The sequence below is a fragment of the Pseudopodoces humilis genome, chromosome 3 (genome assembly GCF_049639895.1).
Source record: "Pseudopodoces humilis isolate 2021_Gansu_Grassland_sample_001 chromosome 3, ASM4963989v1, whole genome shotgun sequence".
NCBI lineage: Eukaryota > Metazoa > Chordata > Aves > Passeriformes > Paridae > Pseudopodoces > Pseudopodoces humilis.
Genome location: NC_142202.1, coordinates 43,234,434 through 43,257,356, shown reverse-complemented (window position 1 = coordinate 43,257,356; position 22,923 = coordinate 43,234,434). Strand labels below are relative to the sequence as shown.

Below are 22,923 nucleotides of genomic sequence, written 5' to 3'. Positions count from 1 at the left end.
TAAGCAATACTGAAAAGAAAGAAAAATAATTTCCTATTTTGATTGTATTACATATTCCCAAATTTGCAGCAAATTAATTTCCCAAACCATCTCAGACTATAGGCAAATGGCAATTCCAGGCATGAAACCACAGAAACTGCTCCATGTCAATGTGTGTCATAAGAGAACCTAGTTTGAGTTCTACAAACATTATCTATGAAGAGAAAGTACTACAGAGCACTGTAAGCCCAGGTCAGATGTCACGGAAAGCAAAGAAAGAATAAATGTTTCTCAGCCTTCTATCTTACCCAGACAGAAGGTTTGTGCAAAGTCGCCCCAGAGCAGATTGTTTCATTAAGCCTAAAGACAATACAGCACATCTCACCAGGTATGTGTCTCAGCTGAGAAGTTACAAAGATCTGAGTTTCCAAAAGGCAACTAAGAAACTTGAGCACAAGTGAGACAATTAAAATAAAATTAAACAAACAAAAAACCCAACACACACACAAAAAACCCAAACAAACAAACAAAAACAACGCTCAAAAATAAACCCAAATAAAACACTCACTACCCACTCAGTGGGCCTTAGACAAGTTATTGCAATCCACTGTGTCCATATTATTCTCTGGATTATTGTTTCCTGTGCACAATAAAGTCAATACTTGGCTCCTTTGATCAGGTAAGCTCAGAATGCCCAACCTATCATCATAAAAATATAACACAGCAGATCCTTCTTGAAGTTTCCCCACCCATCTCCTATAAAGACCACAGTGAATGACGCTGTATACACTGTAAGTATAAATGTGGGAATATACATATATGCAAAAAGACTCCTGACCCACCAGCCCACTGCTTCTCCGGGGTGGAAGGGGAAAAGAAAAAAAGGTTCAGTTCCCAGCTGGAGATAGAGAGGGACTTGACCCACATTTTTCTTCATGTGGGGAGAGCACCTATTAGATTGCACACTACTTCCACAAAGTTGTCTAATTCTTAGAAACCTTTGGCTCAACTTAAACGTTACCAATTAAAAACTTCAGTGTTGTTAAATCATGATACTTCAAGAAAAGAGTTCTTATCACCCCCTAATTTTATACTACATATAACCCAAACTGCAGACAAAACAGCCACCTGTGAAAAGAAATGGTACTTACGGAAGTCAGAAACTGATGTGTGATGTTTGAAATGAGAGGATTAAAGCTTCAGTAGAATATAGAATAGGGTTCTACAACAATATCACCTATTTTTAAAGAACCAAACAAAACCTGTTATCTCATTTTTATCGTGCAGAGCTCTACTGTAGAACTCTGAACAAAGGCCACAAAAGCCAGGAGCATCTGAACTCCTACATAAACTTTGATTTTGGCACTATAAATAAAAATGTTTTGAGGAAGAGGTATCAGAAACAATGTGAGATTACTGACCTTTAACGTACTGCGGTTGCTAAGCAAGCAATCCTGTAGCACTGGTTCATATTTTCTCATCAAAGTATCCCAGTTATGGTCACTGACAGTAAAGCTACTTTCATAGCCTGAGGTGACAGAAGAACCAGCAGATGCTGCATCTGAGGAATCTGTAGAATATGAAAATGTTGCATCTATATCCGAGAGAGAGACAGTCTCACAGTCCTGTAATTTATCATTTACTGGGCTCTCACGTTCACGCTGCAAATCTTCACTGGACCTGAAGAAGCAACACAAATCTCCCAAGTGCTCATGAGTTTGTGCCATCTCTTCTGGCTTCTGCAGACTGCCTGGGGTTTTGGGTTGCAAAATGATCTCAGCTTCTTCAACAGATTTGCCCTCAACATCAATTACTCCAGAGGCCAAGTTCAGGGAGAGCTGTATGAAGCTGAAACTTGAACTAAAGCTATCATGTGCACCAGCAGAAGGAGAAATACCATCTCTGTTTTGATAGTCACGGCTGTTACTCACTTCTGTCTGATCCAAAGCACACATGTTTGGGGGCTTGCTCAATTTGGTGCTGCAGCTTTTCTGCCATGTACAGCATACAGCAGAAGCATCTCCTTTGCTTGTTGTTGCAGCAGAGCAAACCCCTATCCCTGTGCTCTCCGGGCGTGGACTATTGCAGCGTGAAAGATTTTCACAGCATCCTGGAGTATTTCCAGCAGCGGACAAGGTTGTTACCCCATTAGCAGGAACTACAGCACTACTCACTGCATTACAGCACAGGAATTCCAAGTCATTTTGGCACTGTCTGTGCAGAACACAGTTCTCAGAGCCTCCACAGTGCTGCCGGCCATGCTGGAGCTCTGCTGGGCTGGTCCCTGTGCAGACACCCAGGGACTGAAACTCGATCTGTCGCTGAGCTTCTGGCCTCATGTATCCAGGTCTTTTTGCCAGCTTCTTTTTTCGCAGCGAGCCTGCAGGCATTAATTGCTGGTGATCATCTGGAAGGGGAGAAAAAGTCAGTAAGTGTTTCTGCAGTTTTCCAGGCTTAACATACTGTAGCATCTGAAAATAGTTGTTTCTGAAATTTCAAGCAGCATATCGTTTTCCATCTCAACAAAACACAGACACTGACCATACTGCAGACAGAGAACACAGCATGTATTCGTTCACCTTCTAAAGAGTTTGCACCTGTTTTTAAGTGAACTCACTAACAAGCTCCTCCATCAGGACATAAACCTGGGTATCACATCATCTTCCCTATTCACAGGATCACTCTGCTTTTCCATTCTCAACTTGCTTAACAGCACGCTGAAGCAGAAACTTGGTTTAAGTTTCTCCGATCCAAAATGATTTCAGACTTACAAGCACATCTAAGATAGGAGTGAATCTGCATCCAAAATGTGAGAGCCGTGATCACAAAGCAATTTTGTTCATAACCTGCTGTTGCTGAGTGTTCAGTTTCTTGTGTTCATATCCATGTTTCAACACTATGAGTAGCAAGTGGTTCAGACTCTGCTGCCATAACAGACGCAACTGTAACACCCTGTGGTTGCAGATGTGGATCTAATGAGATATTGTACACGTTGTCACTTAGATTTATGATACTACCTATTGTCCAAAATGTCAAGTTAAAGGAAAAGCTCTGCATGAAGAACCACCAATCCTAGAAAACTATTAATTCGTAGAATTATTGAAGTATTAATGTCATTAAGAAGCAGCCTCTGCTCAGTAACTTGGTTTCCTCACACGGATGAAAATATAAATTTGCCGTTTGCAGAAAACAGGAAAACAGGAAAACAAAAAACCCCACACAAACAAGATAAAAATACCACAGTAAACATTAAAAGTGGGACATCAGAATTTAATGTCTGTGTTTTCTGTATATTTTTATATGTGCATTATCGGCAAAAGATTACATGATGACTACTTTCATTCTCTCATGGATTTACTGCTAGTTAAAAGGTATTCCATTTGTCTGTCCTGCACAATGGGAATCAATGGGAATACAAGCTCTGCACTGTCATCCATTTGGTAACACAAAAAGATATTGACTGGACCTATTTGCCAGAATGAGCCTTCAAGTGGATCTGATGCCTAGCTGAATTATGCCCTCTATTAGCTGCCCTCTACTCACAGAAACAGAATCAACTGGATGTTAGAAATATTCATATCACCCACACAGAGCTCTTACAAAAACACAAGTTTCAGAGTTTTTTCTTTACATTTAACATTCCTCACTATTCTCAACCCTTTGTCAGTTTTTACACTGATATGCACATAATCTAAACTCCTCAGCAGCTCCTTACACAGGCCCCATACACACCTCACTATGACAACGTCCTATACAAGAATTTAAGCATTAGAACTGAAACTTCCCAGGAGAATTTTCCCAACATTCATTATATTCTCTCCAAATAACCTTCAACAAAAGCAATTTATACATTTTCCATATACTAGAATAGTGGCACATCTCACCATGGGACTGCAGTTAAGTTTCTGTATTCTGCTTCCTATCACCATAAATTAGAATATCCCAGCAGTCTCCTACATTTTCTTTTGTTTGAGGAAAAAAAAGCATCACAGAAATCAGAAGTAAAAAAGGTCACGGAGTCCATCAGCCTGTCTACTATAAGAAGACAGTGAAATGCTGTACTGGGAGTAATTTAACAGAAGTCTTAACAAACAGGAATCACTCTCAGAGCAAGAAAACAAGAACTGAACGTCCTTTAAAATTTAATTCTTTTTGTTTATATAAAAAAAAATAGCCTAAATTTTACTTCAGCAGAAGAAATCAGGCATGCATAAAAGAGTCATTCTAAGGATGCATATACTCCATGGCCCTTTAAAAAGGCCTGTCACAGGGCTCATCTGTTAAAACACAAAAGGTTCTCTGGTTTAATTAAAATCAGTTTAAAATTGATCTCACTAAATCACTATGAATTTCTAAAGTAGACAGATAATTACAGCTCTTTAAACACCAAATTTAAACTAAGCTAATGTAAATAAGGTTTAAATTGGCCAAAGCATTTGATATTCATACCAAGTGAACTGGATGCAATCCTAAAAATTATTGAAGCCAAAGGGGCTCTGTACAATTCCAGTGTCCTGAAGGAGCCCATGCATCTCCGCGCTCCTCACAAGGTTCACAGGTAGCCCTCTAGACAAGTTTGGCATTCAGTTCCTCTGTAGACTCCAGGTCTACCTCCTGGTGAGCCCATCCAGCAGCACACACCGCTCACTTGGCTACCAGAACAGAGCACTGCCCAAGTTATACTCGGAATTAGAGTTGGGCCAAGCCATGAGCCATCCAGAGGGGAGACACCTGCAGGTCCTTTGTCCCAATGTGCCTGCCCCTGAGAGCAAGGCAGGGTGGACAGAGCTGGGACCAACATGAACACAGACACACCTTCCCTAAAGGATAAGGGGAAGCCTGGTCTCCAGGTCCAGCTAGAGAGCACTCACAGTGCCCTCAGCCATCACAAAACCCAGCCAGGAAGTTACTATTGCCTTGGGTGTACTGTTTGGGCACTGTTTACCTTTGTGCCACATCCCCGTTACCAACATTAGAATAATTTCAGCTGTTTATTATTACATATCTGAACTACAGCTACATAAACCTTCTCTGCACAGCCTTCCAACCATAGGTTGCCTTGTCTGCATGTCAGAGAAATTACACTGAACCGATTCAGCTGGCTTGTTAAAAAAAACAAAAAACCAGGCCTTAAATTTTTCTCATCTTACCTCAGTTTGAAGAACATCAAATAATTGCTGGCAATTAACTACAAAATTATCAGAATAAAAACAACCTAAGGCAATTTTAAGACCCTACGCTACAGTGTGTCATGCATTGTATGAGGCACATTTAGAAAGAGAGAAAAGCCACAAATGGAAGAGCCTTTCAATTGTAATATTAAAAATCAAATTTTTAAAATATATATTTTACAATCTTAGAAGATAATGTAGCATATTTAATGGCAAATACATACAAATTACTTCAAATTTAATTATGAAAGCTCAGAAATATTCTTAACAGCTCTTTCAACATAGTATGATGATGATCATTGATGATCAACATTTCATGTAAAATGTCAGCTGAGATTCAAAGCAGAGGGAAAAATAAAATAGTCTATTGCTGTAAAACAATGCTGTTCACATCTTAGCTGCACCAGTGAGATGAAAGAGGGAGAGGTGAAGCCTAAGAGCATTTCACACTGATGGAAAAAGCACATTCTCTCGTACCCAGCCTGACACTAAAGGACAGCAAAACAGACATCTAATTTATTTTAGATCATCAGTCTTTGTTTTCAGCCACAAAAGTGGCAGTTCAGGTTTTCTGACCAAATGTTCTAATAGCATCTGTGGATGAAAAGGTGCAAATACTTTGTATGTTTGCTATTCCAATAGAATTTTACAGATCAGTACAGAAACTCTGAAGTGATCACCTCCTCACTCCTGCTTTAAGCATGTGATGCAGAATGCTTGTGAGTTCATTTAAGTTCTCCCTGAAAGTGAGAAATTATAGATGAAGTTTTAAAGGTAGCTCAACTATCTGAATACACCTACACTATACCAGTTTGTTTTTATTAGAATAACAAATTCATCTTCAGAGCATTTGCGGGTGGTAATTGTGATGTGGAAGAAAAGGTATTCAGTCATGTTCAAAGCCAACTATCAAAGCACTGCTCCAAGCCATTTCTGTAGTGTTGCTTCTCTTAAGGAAGCCCTAAACACCTGCATCAAACCACATACAAACAAAGGGAATTTCAAATATTTATTATTTACAAACATACACACATAAATGTTTAAGCTATCAGAAACAAAAATGAACCATTCTTGGAGATCAATTTGACATGACAATAACCATTACTGTTCAGTTCCCACATCACAGAAATACGCAAAATATTTGCAAGTTGCGAAGTTCCTAATCAGTTATAGTTTGACTCATTCACTGAATTTCAAAGGCACCACTAAATATGCAAAGTAAGATGGCACTGATCTCAACACAGCCCATATTGAAACAAACAAGTACCACCTCTTTGCACAAATAAGCTCTCCCTGAAAGTCACTTTCAAATAAAGGTTTTCCTAACTCCTAAAATGAAAAGGTCTCCCTCAGCTCTTTCATCTCACCTACTGTTAAGTGTAACTGTGGTTTATCTAAAGTTCCATAAAGTGTATCTATAGAGAGAAGCAGGGCTGAGTTACATTGTATTGGGTATAATGACACACATTATTTCCCCACCAAGGCTTTCCATGATTTTTAACGTCACAGACTGGGTTCAGTCAGTCAACCGTTAAATTCCCAAAATGTCGCAAATAACATATTCTCTGAGATCATTAAATGCATGTCAGTTTCCATTTTTCATTAAAAGGCACTTCAAAGAGTTGTGCATTGTAAAAGTCAGAATGCTCTTCTTTAGCCAGGGTTTAAATAACTGTGTTTTTATTGACACACTCCCGTAATGCACATCACTGAGTTGTTACAATCAAGCCACTTACCTTCTTAATGCAACAACTCATTTTAAGCCATTTGATGAAATTACAGCACCTCTCCCTAGAATTAGAATACAATCAGCTGATATTAACACATCCGTCAATTTTTTCACACCTCAGGAAATTAAGTAAAAAAAACCAGTTTAAACCTGGTCTAGCCTTAACACTAAGAAAGAAAAAAAAAGTCTACCAAAAAGTAAGTTGGTGAATAACAAACACCTCCCATGTCAGTAACAATCATCTATTTAGTCAGGGGAATAAGAGAAATAACCCTTTCCTTAATTACATATTTGTTACTACACTTCACCTTCCAAATTCATCTCTGGCTGATCAGCCTCAACCCAATCACTCTCCAAACCTCCTTACACAACTCACTGATGTATTTCACCCAACACACTGATACCTGCCTTGGCCAGCTAGAACTGCCAAACTCACATCACCAGCTGCCTAAGAGAACAGTTCCCAGGCTCCCCAGTCATCACCAGCCTGATCCATCCTGTCTGATGAACAACAAAACATCCCAAGGATGAACACAAGCAGGCCTGGAAAAACAAACCAGTACCAGCACTGGCTGCCCTCAGCACAGTGAATAACAGAAGACACTTCCCCAAAAATATCCAGCCCATTTTTTTCCAAACCTGTGGGTAAATTTCCTTTTAACTTACAGTAATAAGAATAATTTACCCGCTTTCCAAAGAGGCAGATGGACACACAAGTTGCAAGCCTACAGAGAATATTCACAACACAGAACCAATGCTTATTTCAGGAGGTGGGGTGTGGATGTGTGTAAGTTTTGTTGTTCTCCTTCCTGAGGAAAAACTCTTTTGTCCCTAGTTCAAATACAAAAATCTGTAGAGGCAGTCCATGCAAATGCCTTAAGTGGAGAGAAACTGATTCTTTCAGTCAAGATCTGACAACAGTTTTAAATATGACACAGAAATAGGGGAGCAAGGATGTTGCACAGAAACTGTGAAGTTTTCTTAGGTCCTAAATTAATTTGCAAACTACACTTAATGAGTTTGCAGTCATAGCCCATAAAGTGATTTTGCCAAACACTCATGGAACTATGGAATCAGTACACAATAGTCCTTTTCAAAAATGGTCTATTTAACACACCACACTTCTCTTTCATCACTCTGTCTACAGAGTGACAGTGTGGATTCCCACTACTTCTGCTCAGTCAGATCATCTACACCAAGACTCTAATATAAAACTCATCAGGGGGGAGGGGAGGGAGGAATTTAAAAAAAAAAAAAGTGAAGTGTGAGAGCACATTGACAGCAGTCAATTTCTAATTCAAGCACAGTTTGAATGCTCCAGCTTGGAGATTTGAATTTTTAATTTCACCAAGAGAGTGGGTTCCAAATTAAGCATCTGATGCACAGTCAGTCTGAAACCAGAATTGAGTTTACTGAAATAGAAAGTAATTTTCTCTTAACAGCTCAGTAGTGATCACATATAATGAAAATAAAACAACGTGGCAGCTCCTATATTGCCAAGGGTGAGGAGTCAGAAGGCTTTTAGCTTTACAGTTTAATATCAAAGTCCCAGGACAAATGTTCCTCCTTTGCTTGCTGAAGGAAGTTCACCTTGTAGCCCCAGTCAGGCTGTCAGATGTAATGTCCATGCTGTCTAGGCAAGAACAGAGATGGAATGCAGCTCCAGACATCAGAAAAGCTGAACACTAAATTCCCGCAGAAAGCACAGCACCTCAGGATGCAGATTAAATACAAGACACTGCAAAAGGCACAAACTGCAGTTACAGCAATGCCCAGGACATGAGGCCAACCTGTAGCTAGGAGAAAGGCAAAGAAGTGGTGCTGCTCCCTCACCCTGCTCCCCTGAAAACAAAGTCTCTGGGCTTTACATGAAGCCTGCAGCTCTTTATGCTCTGACACAATTTCTGCCCTTGGGTATTCTTTGCTATTTGCAGCAGCGATTGTGTGAGCTGTGCTTTTGCCAGCTGACAACAAATTGCCGTTCCGAGTGGCGAGATGAAGATCCTCCGGTGAACCCACGAGGCACAACCTGCAGCCTCACTTTCCTGTCCTCAATGCCTGCACAAGCAGCTTCAGTTAATTCAAGTCCTTGCCAAACACCAGCAGCTCAGCACCATCAGTCTGCAGATGTTACAGCCTGTGAGGGGTGAAACTGCACTCCAGCAAGCAGAGCACAGCTCCCTCAGAGACCTTCACTGGCAAGTGGGAAAGACACACATGATATCCCTTTTGAGATCTTCACTGAGAATATGGCTCGGCCTTTACAACCCTTATCCAAGGCTGTAGGCAGACAAAACAGAAGCTGGAAGTTTGTTTTACTGGGCCCCAGAACACAAAAGCAAAGACGTCAGCTATATCCTTTTCCTCTAGCAGAGGAGAAAAGTAGGTTGTTCAGATGAAATTCTGAGATTATCTATGAATAGGCTATGGAAGAAATACTATAGCAGAGATTGCTGAAACAGCAGCAGAGTACTAACCACAGGCAGGAACACTTCTGGCAGACATCACAGCTCCTTCTAAATACAGTGGGTCAGAAGACACTCTGCCTAGATCAAGCCAGATATCCTTTAAGGAAAGTTGTAAAAAATGAACATTCCAGGAAAGAACTGAGGTTCTCTCTAGAAGGTAATTGCACTGGACAACAGAATTTAGCAGATGTGGCAGCACAGAGGGACAACAGCTGCCAATACAGAGGTTGAGAAAACTTCAATAAACAGCTGGAAAAGCTATTGAAAGCACTCAAAGGAGGCAACCACCATCATTAGACAGCTACTTCTCCATACCTTCCCATGTAGGAGCCCTGGCATTAGAGGCTAAATGTGCTATTTCCAACCTACCTCACCAGGTTGTGCCAGAAACACAGATCTGAGCAACTGCCTGCTCAGCTTCAGGCAGGAGCTGAGAGTAACCCCGTGCACCTCACACCAAGACTGGAGACTGAAGACTCAACAGGACCAAAGCCTGCTTACATGCCTTCAAAAGCCATGGCCACCAAAAGCAGACAAGGATCAAGGAATACAGTCAAGCAGCAGCCAGTCAGACCCTAGACCGAGAGAGGACATCACCAAACACCAACAGTCTACTTTGACTGTCATTCACTCGTTTTTGTCCCCATCCTAACTGCTAATACCAACACTGCACATGCTTTCCACCACTCCCATCAAACCCTGCCTTCCTTTACACTGACTTTCACTGCATTTCAATCATTGCTCCCCATTTACTGCTTCCAAACCAAGGGCTTATTCCTCTTCAAGTGAAAAAGAGAGTTGATCCAGAATCTTTCCAATTGCTGCTCTGGAACTTTGACAAAAACCCTGGACAGGTCACACTTCACAGTCTACAACGATAAGCACCCACAAAGCTCCTGAGCAGTGTTCCAAGCCAAAGAGAGATACTCTCATTCCCAACACAAATTTCCTCAATACTGCCTCTCTGGTCCTTTCCAATCTTTCCTTTTTGTCACCAACACGCACAAGCCTCCCTCCAGCCCCATTAACAGCATTTCTCTCACAACAGCAAACAAGCATGTCTCAACTTACCCCCAAAAATCCTCCTCATATGAGCTTCCAGGCCCTCCACCTCCTCAACCCACCCCATCCCTTCCTAGGTGGAGAGCCTTCCTGCTTCACACGGTCCGTCAGCAGGGCTCAGAATTTTCTAGGCTTCCCCAAGTGCATTTAAAAGAAGCCCAGCCCCACTTCAGCTGTGTTCATCGACCTCATCACTTGCTCAGCTTTTTGGCTACAAGAACTTCAGACAATTCTCAGGGTTTCTTTTACATCTTTCACAGCACACAGAGTTTGTATGACAATCTAAACCAAACCTCACTCCAAAGGCACACTGACTCCATTCATCCCCTTAAACATCATCTCAATGAAAACACTCTTGTAAGAGCTTCTTTCCCATGACTGTAAATCACTTCTATTCATATCTAGGAAATCAAGACAATCACCTGTCACAATTTACTCTGACATTCTCCCTGGGCTAACATACATTAGCTAATAATACAGGCTACTCTTATTAACACATGTCTGTGCTGCTCAACAAAAGCACAGACTTCTGCCAGTTTGGTTTTTTTTAACATATTTCTGTCACAGACTATTTGTGATTCACTAAGTACTACTACCTAAGTACAAACCCATACTATCTGCCACCTTTCATTGAACCTTACCCATCTGCTTTTATTATCGAAGTAAATGAAAGCACAGTAATAATCTTCAAAGAAATTGTACCCCTATATGGCATAGCTTGTTTCTTGAGTGCCAGGGACTCTGCAGGATACTGCACTGAAACAAAGTCTTCAGCAAAATACTTCAAGTTAAAAATAAAAAAAGAAGTCATCACAGAAATCAGACCTCTCAAAAATATTCTCTGTATTAAAAGAACAAGCCAGTGAACAGTTTTTCAGGTCAACATATTCCAGATCCATCTTAGTATTTTAAGTGGATAAAGAAGGTGCAGAATGTACCATATGGTGTTAAACACACACACCTGAACAGATCTGCTTCAGTAACAAAAAGCTTGGCAGAGGAAAACTTTGAGTGTCATTCAGATAATTTTCCAGAATAAATACAGATTGTTAACTCATTACTTCCAATACTGGAGTTTTCTAATATATTATTTGCTTTAGAAAGCCTGAATTCATAATCCAGGATCAGCAGGGTCCTGTGCAAGGTAGCTCATATCCCTTTCAGGTATCTGGGATAGGTCCCTGTGTAATTAGGGATTTCTTCTGCTTCTTTGAGGTTTACACACAATACTCCTGAAAAGTATTATTATTAAGAAGTAGCAGCAGAACTGCTGTAGCTTCCTTTCAAGGAAAGCAATGCAATTTCAGAGACATTTGATCACGAGTTCTGAGGTACAGCAGTAATCTGATGCATTTGCTTTGTGGTTGAAGCAGACCATGAAGCAGAACCAGAAACTACACAACTTATCCCAGTCACAAAGCATGCCCAAGACAGAAGAACAAAGGACTAACACAGGACTCCTGAAAGATAGCTAAGTATTTTCACTATCAGAGTACACTTAAAGCTTTGTACCCTTAGAACTCCTGTCTTCATGGAAAATGTTGGAGATCTAAAAACAGCACTCAGATAGAATTTTATCTTTCTATTATCTAAGCTATCAAACCTTAGAGTTGCAGGTCCCCTTGAGGCAGACCCTGCAATAATGCTATTCTGTCTGGTGAATTTTTACTGGAAACTTCAGATATAACTTACATTTTTCACCAGAAACATGAAGCAAATACAAACATCATATTTAGAGGACTCAGTCTGTAATGACTTGCACCCATCTATGTTTTTGTACCCAAAATCTAAACAAGTCTGAGATCTGAGACTGGAAAACAGATGTATAAAATACCTGTGTCAAGCAAATACACTACGATAGTTTATATACCTAAGTAGTTAATTGACACTTTAACTACTGAATGAAACAGTGCTACCTTTCTGCTGGAAACCTTTTAAATTTTCTCCTGACTAGGCAGAAAGGAAAACTCACAGTATTTTGAATGTACCTGCCATAGCTGCTCAACCTAGAAAGCATCCTCTCTCTCCAGCCCTCTGTGAGCAGGAACACCTTCCATGACCAGCCTTACAAAAGCAAAGAGGTGACAACAAAACCTTGAGAGATACTGAGAAGACTGAGATTTTCATTTCTGAACAATAAAAGTGTCACAATGATTAACTGAGCAAAAACATATGAAATGTCTTAAATTACCTAAAGTGTGAGTCATAAGCAAGGACTCTGTACCAGAGAAAGCCAGGAAGGCAGAACTAAGAACATCCTTAAGGTTAGAATGCCCTCTTTGGGTATAAAGATATATTTGCAGCAACAGTAAATATCATCAAGTACAGTGCTTATACTTTTATGCTTTATATACTTTTATGCTATAGGAAGGAAAGTAAATCAAAGAATGCAAGTGTGCTACTCCAAGACTTCTAAAGATGTCAGAAATTACTCTAATTATCCTCCACTAGTAGCAATGTTCTGAAGATGCCACATAACAATAGTGAGGATGACAGCAATCCACACACAGCAGTGCAGAGGGGCAGAACAAGAAAGAGATGGACATAACTAAAAACAGGAAAGCTTCCAACTGGATACAACGGAAAACTTTTTCACCCTGAGGGCAGCCAAGAAGTGAAGTAGGCTACTCAGAGAGGCTGTAATATCCTTGGAGGTTTTCAAGGCCCAATATAAAATATATAAAATAGATAAAAGCTCTGAGCAACCTGACACAACCCTGGAGTCAGTCTGCTTTGAGCAGGGAATTGGACCAGAGATCATCTGAGGTTCCCTTGAACCCACACTATCCTAACATACCTCTAAGGTTTAAATACATGTTTCAAGATTTTCATTATTCCACTAGTTAACTATACCCACAACAAAAGTTCAAGAGTTTCATCTGTGGAGATGCATCCAACCTTGCAAAAAAGCAACTTCTCTAATTTATAACTCCACAAAGGAGTCACTAGAAGCTAGCAAACAATAGTTCCATCACATTCCAGAAGCTGAAAACAGCTCACTTTCTATAAATAAAATTCAGAATAAAGTACAATACTAGAAATAAGTAAGTTCTCAAACAGCATTTAAGCATCCATTGTTCTCACGGAGAGAGAGAAATTACAAGCTTCAGTGATGGTCAGGGCCTTAAGCAAGACAGATACAGCAAAGCACAACACAGGAGCTCCAATTGTTCCACAGCAGCAGGCCTTTAGTAGTTAGCTGGCAATTAAATTATGCTCATGAGCATCACCTAAATGTCACTTTGATCTATTACAGTTATTTCACAAAATCTTTATTACTGAGGCTTTTTTATTGCCAATGTACAAACATTGGCAAGCATTTCTCTTTGCTATATTAAAAATTATTTTGATACCTGTTCCTAGGCTGCTTGCCAACTGGAAGACAAGATGGAGCCATCTGTGAGACTACAACTCTCTGAAGACACTTCCCTTTCAAAAACATAATCCCTTAAATGGTGCTAAGGGCATTACACACTAAAAACCTAACATCACATCTGAACAACTGCAGCAAAACCTGCCTCTCTCACAAATTTCCCAGCAAAGGAAGGAGGGAGACCACTTCTGCCCAGGGAATACTGCCTCTATGCTATCCAGTCTATGAAGTCTGATTATAGCTGTTATTGGGCATGTAAAACGTCACACCTGAATACTCTGCAACACAGAAGTGTCGGGCAGCCAAAACTGTGCCAGAGATCCATACCTTAACTGAATTAAGTAGCAAACACAGCTATTTCTATATCTTCTTTTTCTTGATTTGGTAGAAATTTGAGGGATTTTTGAGGCTGGTCTCTCTTCTTCCACTACTTAGCAATGCCAGCACTCAAAATATGTACACAGGCTGCTACCCAGAAATCCTTATATCCTCTGCAATGTCTTCACCGGATTGATTTTGATTATTATTACTCCTGGTATTATTCCCAACTTGCCCCCTGCCTTGTAATCCTTCTTCTAAAAACTCCTCTCATATTTTATATCATGATTTCCAAGCCATTAGATATCACTTTCAGCCAACTAACATCTAGAACAATTACTCCAAAGAGACCTGCAGGAAAGACAGCAATCTCATGTACTTCCCATGGCTTGCACTGAGGAGTCATACTGGCCTCTCAGCATTAAAACCACAGCCAATCTAAACCTGCAAGGGTCACACTTCCAACTTTATGCCTAAGCAAAGCACACAGTTTCACTAGGCCACGGCAGCACATGAAGCAGGAACACAAGAAGTACATGTGCATCAAGATCAAGGAGAAAAGTCTGGACTCTCATCAAGAAATTCAGTGCCACACCAAACTCACCAGAAACACAGCAAATCAGTTGCAACACACCATGCTCTCTACTTGTAACAAAGGCAATGTATTTTAAAATAATATGAAATTAATTCAGAAAGTGAATGATAAGAATATACACTACCAACCCAAGATGGTTAGTCGTTAGCCTGCTTAACCCAAAGATGGAAAACCTTACTAACTGTACTCTGAAAGATAAACACAAGGCCTTGAAGTACAACAGGGCAAGCCAGTAGGTTTCACAAAGGGCAATCAGAAGTCTTATGCATTATTGTTCCCAGAACAGCAATGCTGGTTTTTACCTGCCACAGTCCTTCCTCACACAGGAAAAGACGATTACAAATCTACTCCTGAAAAATCTACATCATAACTCAAGGTGGGCAGAAAGCATCTCCTTGGCTAACATGAAATGGATCCTAACTTGACCCTGGAACAGATGATCCCATGGAAAATTTTGTCATTGGCAAAAGCTGTCACCATAGTAGGAAAATTTGCAACCACCTAAAAGAACACATATTGCTAGTGCTCAGTGCATACAAAAAAAAGAAGTGGAAGCTGATCTTTTCTTACCTTACAGCAACTTGAGACCCCCTGACAAAACTGGATTTTCCACTAATCTTCATTCCATAGGAAGCAGACATCCAGTTCCGAGGGACTGCTCAGAGGAAACCATTAACTGGAGCAGCTCTTCTCTCACAGCCAAGTCTGTAAAAGTCCCCAGCAGACCACAAGTGTGGGAACACTACAGCAGCTCTCTCACCATGACCATGTGCAGGCTCCCCAGGGGAAAAGGAAACACAACACCTGTTGATTATTAACTACTTTGGGAGCAAAACCACACAGAGGATCAGCTGCTCTGGTCCTGCACCCCAGGCAACAGTAATCAGATCCTTCTTACACAGTTTCAGTGAGGGTCTCCTCAAGGTTTTCCCTGCTCTGAGCAGATTAAAATGTCCTGCTCTCCTAAGCAAGGGTTCTGGCAGGACACGAGCAAAGTTTCAGACCTGCTAAAACAGTGCTGTCCCACTGCAGTGGCAGCATAGCCTGGGACCATCCAAGGTGTGCAAGAGCACCTCATGCCCCTGAGACCCCACATCACTGCTGAAGCACAGATATCACCACATCGCTCCCACTGGAGACACAGCAACCAGAGAGATGTTCACAGCAAGGAAATCTTACTACAGCAATGTAAAATATCACCAAACTCAGCAGCTGTGTATCACGCCCTCCTGAGACTGGTGTGCCTATGGCTCTTCAGGAGCAGAGCTGGGAATGCCACCCAGCCACAGCTCAGCCTGAGCTGCTAGTGCAAACACCGACGGGATAATACACTGCACATTAAATGGGAAAAGCCAAGCCCCAGCAAGCAGCTGTGCTGCCCATTTCCCTCCATCACGCGATCTCCACGGGCCATTAGCAACAGGAAGCACCTGAAACCTAGACCAGCAAAAGGAAATTCAACCTCATTCCCGCCTCAGTAACTATCTTTGTCCAAAATCCTCACAGAGAATGGAAAGCTCTTGTCCCCAAAGCCATGCTCTCTAACAACAGGGGGAAATTAAGTTTAAATGATCAGCCTAGCTCTTGCAACAAAAAGTCAGATATTTTATGGAGCTGAGGCTACCTCAATTTACCACCCTGAACAGGCTCAGGGATGTTCCTTCTCTGAACCTTGTGGTGTTTCCCTGAAGTAGAACATTTACGTGAGGAGGAAAGGGAACAACCAACCACAAGAATTAGACAGCCATAACATAAAGGAAAAGCCTGTGGCTATAAGCATTTGGCCTTGCAAGTAGCCTCCCCCAGCACCATTCCAAGTGCCTGCATATCTGCAGTAATGATAGCCCATAAGACTAAGCTGGATTGTCAGTGGGAAGAACGCTTACTACCGTAACAAAAACAAAACACTTTAAGTATCCCACTAAAACAGCAAGAAAGCAGTTTACTATCATGAAAAAAAACTATTCTTCCCCTTCCCATGCTCTCTGGAGAGTTGTTGGCTTCCCAAAAACAAAACAAAAGGACATTAAAAATGGTTTCCTTTATTGCTTAAAGCATATTTTTCAGACCAGTCCGATGATTTTCACCATCATCAGACTGATGATTTAAACTCAAATTGCTGTCAGGTAGGTGAGCTGAGCTAGGGATTGTAGTGCTCACCCTTAGCTTAATCAGTAAAGTAGTGAAGCCATTGACAAACTTCGTTATCTACAGACACATTCAAAACATCACCATTATCTGATTCTAATATTCCATCACTATTATTATTCACCATCAAGCAAGGTCTTGAAAAGCTACACCAATGCCACATGACTCAGCTTACACAGATCTGGAGACTTTCAAAACCATTCAGAAAAATCTAATGGTATCAACTCCCAGTTCCTGTCTCTCTCCCAGATACTAACCCTTTCATTTTATTTAGTTTTACAATACTCACTATCAATCTCTTGACTTTTCACACCACAGGTTGCCTCAAAGTCTCCCTACTAAGATATTTTCTTCTGTAATGGTTTCCTGTCCCACTGACCTCTCAGCCCAGCAAAGGAAAACTTTCAACAAGGGCGCATTACATCCCTCCAAATAACCAACTCTTCAGCCATTGCAGAGAACACAGAAAGGTCACATACGTCACATCCATTCTGCTCTTAATTTCAAGGAGCCACTTTTCCCACACAGCTCTTTCCCAAGGAGATTTTATAATCTAAGTATATGTACAGTGTGTTTAACAAATTTCTATTCAGTTGTAGTTCTGGCTTGGTTGTTCTTTCATTCAACCCATAAACACAGGTAGGCCACACAACTTTAAAGGAGCTAGCTAAAGCAGTACTAAGAAAACGTTTTCCATCCCTTATTCTGAGTACACAGCTATTTATGTTGTAAATATTTACTATTCAAGGTAAAATCTAATTTATTTGGGGTTTTTTACACTTGTCAGTGTTTTGAATAAACAGAGTGACAGAGGGAAAAAAGAGCAGAGTAACAGGACAATTTACCCTGACACCAAGGTGACACTACTAAGACACCTATTTGCAAGGCAGCAAGAGAGGCAGGGAGGAGGGGGTGAGAAAAATCAGCAAGTGCCACTGATCATACTCATTAGACAGTTGGGTCCCAATTAGAAATATATCACAGAGATAATAGGTGTTCTGGAAGGAAGCTTGGCTGTGAGATGAAGGAAGGCCTGAAACACAGTGAGCAGCGTTTTACAGTACATACAAAGGGGAGGCAGAATCCAAATTCTACGAGTCCCAAAGGAATCACACCAAACAAAGAAACCCTACTTGAGGCAAGCACATGATCTCACCCCTCTGCCTGCAGACTTCAGATTACTCATTAAGCCACTTCACATTCTCAGCATCAATAAATAGGGAAGTAACTCCATGTCAATAGCTAATTCAATTTCCATACAGAAGACTCATGTTTAGCAAACAAAGTACGTCCATAGTGGATCTTAGCTCCCACAGCATCAGTAGCTTGCAGGCTTGATAAAGAAATATTTCTCCCTGAAAGCATTTTTCAGGTGAGCTCTTAATGGAATCCACACCTATATGCTAAAGAACAAGAAAAAAGAAAATTACATGGTGTATTAGTTAACACTACACAGAATTAAGGAGACACCTTCAAATAAGGTTACTACCATGCTTAAAATAGGAACAGCAGCCTTTGTTCAGTGCCAGAGGGCCAAGTTTTTCGTCGTGTGACTGCTGGTTTACAAAGGGCGCATTCATTCCGAATACATAAGGGTTTTGCAGCAGTTTTCCTTCAAGAATATTGAATAGTATTACAACGTACCCTGGGTTCAAGCCTAATCTAAGTGACGCAGCATGAAAGGGCTGCTTTCTAGAAAAAGACACAAGATGCTAAGGATGAACTTGGAAATCACTATGGCAACTCCACAGGTCCCTTCCCGTTCACCTTGGAGGCCGATACTCCAAAGGAGGTAAGAAATCTCCTTTCCACAGGAATCATTAATACGCAATATGGCCAAAGCCAGAAAAGGTCACAGCCTGTCTGAGCTCAATTAGAAAGAGGGGCTCGCTCAAAGAAACACAACGCTAAAATGGGAAAAGAAAAAATCGTAATTCCTAAGGAACACTCGTGAGGCGTCACACACTCAAGCAAATCGCACTTGAAAGGTCAGCTGGTTCAGTAGCTGTCAAAGGCCCAAGCCACGGCGAGCAAAAAAAGCCTAACCAAGTGTGCCTAATTTGTGAACAAAGTCAGAATTAACCTTTAGGATTTTTGCTTTTGTCAGTACAAAACATTGTTTGCAGTGCTTTCTGTCCTCCTGTTCATCACAATTAATTTATCCTGGTGCTAATAAATCCTCTTTTCTTACATGGACCCACTACAATTCCATCAGAAGCAGCTTAGGCCCAAAGTTTTGACTTCACTTCACTGAAGAGAACAAACGATGATTTATCTAAATTTAAAGAGGGAGGAAGCCAGTGGCAATACAATACTTGCCTCTGACTGTTTTTCTAGAGTGCTGCTGAGCTGTAATCATTAGTGATGCGTATGAGAACGTGCCATTTTCAGTGCCCAATCTCAAAGACAGCTATAAAGAAAATTGATAACTCTGATAGTATCAAGCACTGGGAATAAAAAAAGACATATTGGATATGGTCCTAATCTCAAGTATATAAAACAATGCACATAAGCATTTGGTGGTTCTCATACATTCCTTCAACTTGCCACGATCCAAATATTTTCAGTAACCACAAATCACTAAACTCAGCCTTTTGTTTTCTTTTAAATCAAATATTTATTTTAAACACCCCTACTTTGCAGTTTCATAAGGGCCTAGAAGCCCTACAAATAATGAAAAATGTACTGTAGTTTCAACTGGAAAACCACTGTCAATGCCTTTCCCAGAATGAACCGCAACAATTTCAACTTCAGCAATGAGAGAGGGGAACACCCTACAACATCATTAAAGGGACTTCAGTATTTAAACACCAAGGAAAGTTTTAATAAGTAGAACTTCTCCCATTTTCAGGAGTTACTGTAAGGCCAATAGCAAATTAGCAAGTAAATGAACCAACAGGAAAGGACAAAACAAGATAATTCATCCCAGGGAACTTCACTCATTTCTTTGAAAATAGTCATTACTTCAAACTAGCAGCAGCACTTGCTGATATACCTTCTGCAGCATATTTTGTGAAAGCCTTTATTTTTACTAGTATAAAAAGCACTTCACTGCAGAACTCTTAAATTGCTACTCAAAAGCATAGGAAGAAGTTAGTCAAGCACTTGTACACATAAATTAATGTGGATTACCAAAACAGGAATGAGCTGTTTTCTATTAAACTGTTGGCAAGGACGACTGAAGCATTTGCAGAAAGCCTTGGTGGACACATGGAGCTGGGAGAACACCAATCCTAAACAATCCAAAAGAGAGCAGGCATACCTAGTGAGAAATACATGTTTCCCAGTTCTCCTGGAAAAGGTGTTTTTCCCCAGAATCTGAGCTCCAGCCTTTTGCCAGCACCACTGTTGATACGGAGGGCAGCCCTAGCTCAGACCAGCTGATTGCTGCTGCTCTGAGAGAAAAGGAGAGCAGTTCATCCACATTAGAGGTCACAGTCTTATAAAATTCATTTATTTAAAAAAGCATATACACACAGAGTGTCCACTGAGAAGGCAGCTATCTTTTTCTTCCTTAAGACACGACTGGAGACATAATGCAGGTGACTTTTCTAAGAGCACCATTACTTCCCTCTTTGCAGCTAGCTATTAAAAAAAGTAAACAAATAAAGGATACCAAATAAACCATTGATACCCCCATATCACTAAAACTGCGCTCACATGGGCTGAAGCAAAACCAAAGCATCTTATTTTCTGAGTTAACAAAATGATAGCGAAGTTATCTCAAAGTTGCAAGACCCTTTCTTAGACTGTGAAATATTATGGACTGCAAAATAAATGCCAGCATCACCAGGGGCTCAAAAATATAAAAAATAATAACAGAAATATATTTTATATAAATAATATTAAATATTTTAAAATATAAAGAAACAAATAATTTTTAAAATAAGTAAATAAATAAATAAATGAAATAGAAAGCTAAAACAAATCCTAAAACTTTAGGACTTTGAAATGAAACATCCATGGGGTTTTAGAGATTTAAAAAAAAAAAAAAAAAAAAATTAACCACAACTACATTCGCCCCACACTCAGCGCGACTCCCAAGAGCTGCCGCCGCTCCCAGCCCGAGGGCAATATCCAGCCGAGCCGCCCGGCCCCTCCAGCGGGGAGCAGCGCTGCCAGCCCCGGCCCCGAGAGGGGTGCCCCACTCCCCCGGCGCCTTCAGGGGGCTCCTGCGGAGCTCTCGGCCGGACCCCCCCGCCTCCTCCCTCGCTGCCCCGGCCCCCGCTCACCCGGGCCCGCCGCGTCCCCGCCGCCGCGGCGCCGCCTGTCGGGACCGCCCCGCCGGGGCTGCGGCCGACACATCCCGGCCCCGGCCGCAGCGGGCGGAAAGCGGCCCTGGCCCGGCCACTCCCCGCCGGGGGCGGGCCCCAGGCAGCTCCACCGCCCTGGGGAAGGAGCGGGCGGCGGGCGGGACCGGCTCCGGAGGGTGGTGCGGTGCGGCCCCAGGGAAGCCGGGCCCTTCGGGCTCCGCCCGCGCACTGCTGTCGGTCTGTGTGGGCTCGGTTCCCTCAGGGCTGCGGCCCTAAGTTAGGCGGAAAAGGAATCGAGGGATCGCAGAGTCGGTCACATTGGAAGGGACCACAGCGGTCCAAGCTCCCTGCTCAGGCAGGGTCATTCGTGGCACAGGATTGTGTCCAGATGGTTCTGGAGTATCTCCAGTAAGGGAGACGCCACGTGTTCGCACAATCTGTTCCCCTGGCCACGGAGTAAAGAAGTTCTTCCTCATATGCAGGTGGAATTTCCTGCGCATTGGTTTCTGCCTGTTGCCTCAGGTCCTATTGCTCAGCACCACCGAGAAGAGCCTGGCTCCATCCTCTTGGCACCATCCCTTCAGATACTTAAAAGCATGGATAATGTCCCCTTCTCAGTTGTCTCTCTTGAGGCTGAATAGGTCCAGCTTCCTCAGCCTTTCCTCACAGGGGAGATGTTCCAGTCCCTTAATCATCACTGTATCCCTCCACTGGCCTGCTCCAGGAGCTCCATGTCCCTCTTGTATTGAGAAGCCCAGAACTGGACACAGCACTCCAGATGTGAGTGTGACTTACCAGGGCTCATTGGAGGGGCAGGATACCCTCCCTTGACCTGTTGGCAATGCTCTTCCTAATCGATCCCAGGATTCCATCAGTCTTCTTGTCCACGTGGGTGTGGGCATGGCTCACACACAGCTTGCTGTCCACCTGGGCCTTCAGGTCCTTCTCCGCAGAGAAGTCAGGTCAGCCCCTAACCCATACCAGTGCTGGGGTTATTCACCCCAGGTGAAGGACACAACCATACACGTACAGATATATGGCCTCCATCTCACACATCCCAAACATAGATACCAAACATACTCCTGGAAAACAATTTGTTTTCAGGTTTAGCCGTACTGGGCATTGCTTGGTCTTAGAGCCATCGTGTGACTGTGAGCCCTATTCTGGCGCTGCTTTGCGTGTCAGATGCTCACTGAATTTAGCAAGATGTGTGTGCAGTTATTATGGTATTCATTGGTTTCAAGTAGCCATAAACATCTTCGAAGCAGGACTTAAAGGGATACTAAGAAAGTTTGCAAACAATACCAAGCTGGGAGGAGCAGTTGACTCCCTTGAAGGCCAGCAGGCCCTGCAGAGAGACCTTGACAAATCAGGGGGCCGGACAATCACCAACCGTATGAGGTTCAACCAGAGAAAGTGCCAGATTCTGCACCTGGGATGGGGCAACCCTGGATGTATGGACAGACTGGGGAATGAGAGGCTGGAGAGCAGCTCCATGGAAAGGGACCTGGGGATCCTGTTTGGGGTAAATTAAACATGAGCCAGCAGTGCCCTGGCAGCCAGGAGGACCAACCCTGTCCTGGGGGGCATCAGGCACAGCACAGCCAGCTGGGCAAGGGAGGGATTGTCCCGCTCTGCTCTGCACTGGGGCAGCCTCACCTCGAGTGCTGGGGGCAGTTTTGGGTGCCACAATGTAAGAAAGACATTGAACTGTTCAAGAGTGTCCAAAGGAGGGCAATGAAGATGGTGAAGGAGGAGCTCTGTGTGAGGAGCTGCTGAGGTCACTTGGTCTGTCCAGCCTGGAGGAGACCGAGGGGAGACCTCAGT

General features: G+C 42.2%; 1 protein-coding gene across 6 annotated transcripts in view; it reads right to left on the bottom strand.

Moving 5' to 3' along the window:
- Positions 1-21,119, bottom strand: part of DISC1 (DISC1 scaffold protein) — a 193,052-nt gene extending 171,933 nt beyond the window's left edge. For 3 of the 6 annotated variants that reach the window (XM_088052568.1, XM_088052573.1, XM_088052571.1), the window contains exons 1-2: positions 20,106-20,158; positions 1,401-2,386 (exon numbers count right to left, since the gene is read on the bottom strand). In XM_088052568.1, the coding sequence (XP_087908694.1) occupies positions 1,401-2,386; positions 20,106-20,121 (1,002 nt within the window). In that variant the 5' untranslated portion in view covers positions 20,122-20,158. Of the gene's footprint in view, positions 1-1,400; positions 2,387-15,265; positions 15,465-20,105; positions 20,160-21,075 lie in introns of those variants that run through there. The other 3 variants (XM_088052574.1, XM_088052570.1, XM_088052569.1) reach the window with 3 other exon arrangements.
- Between the last annotated feature and the right edge of the window lie 1,804 nt (positions 21,120-22,923).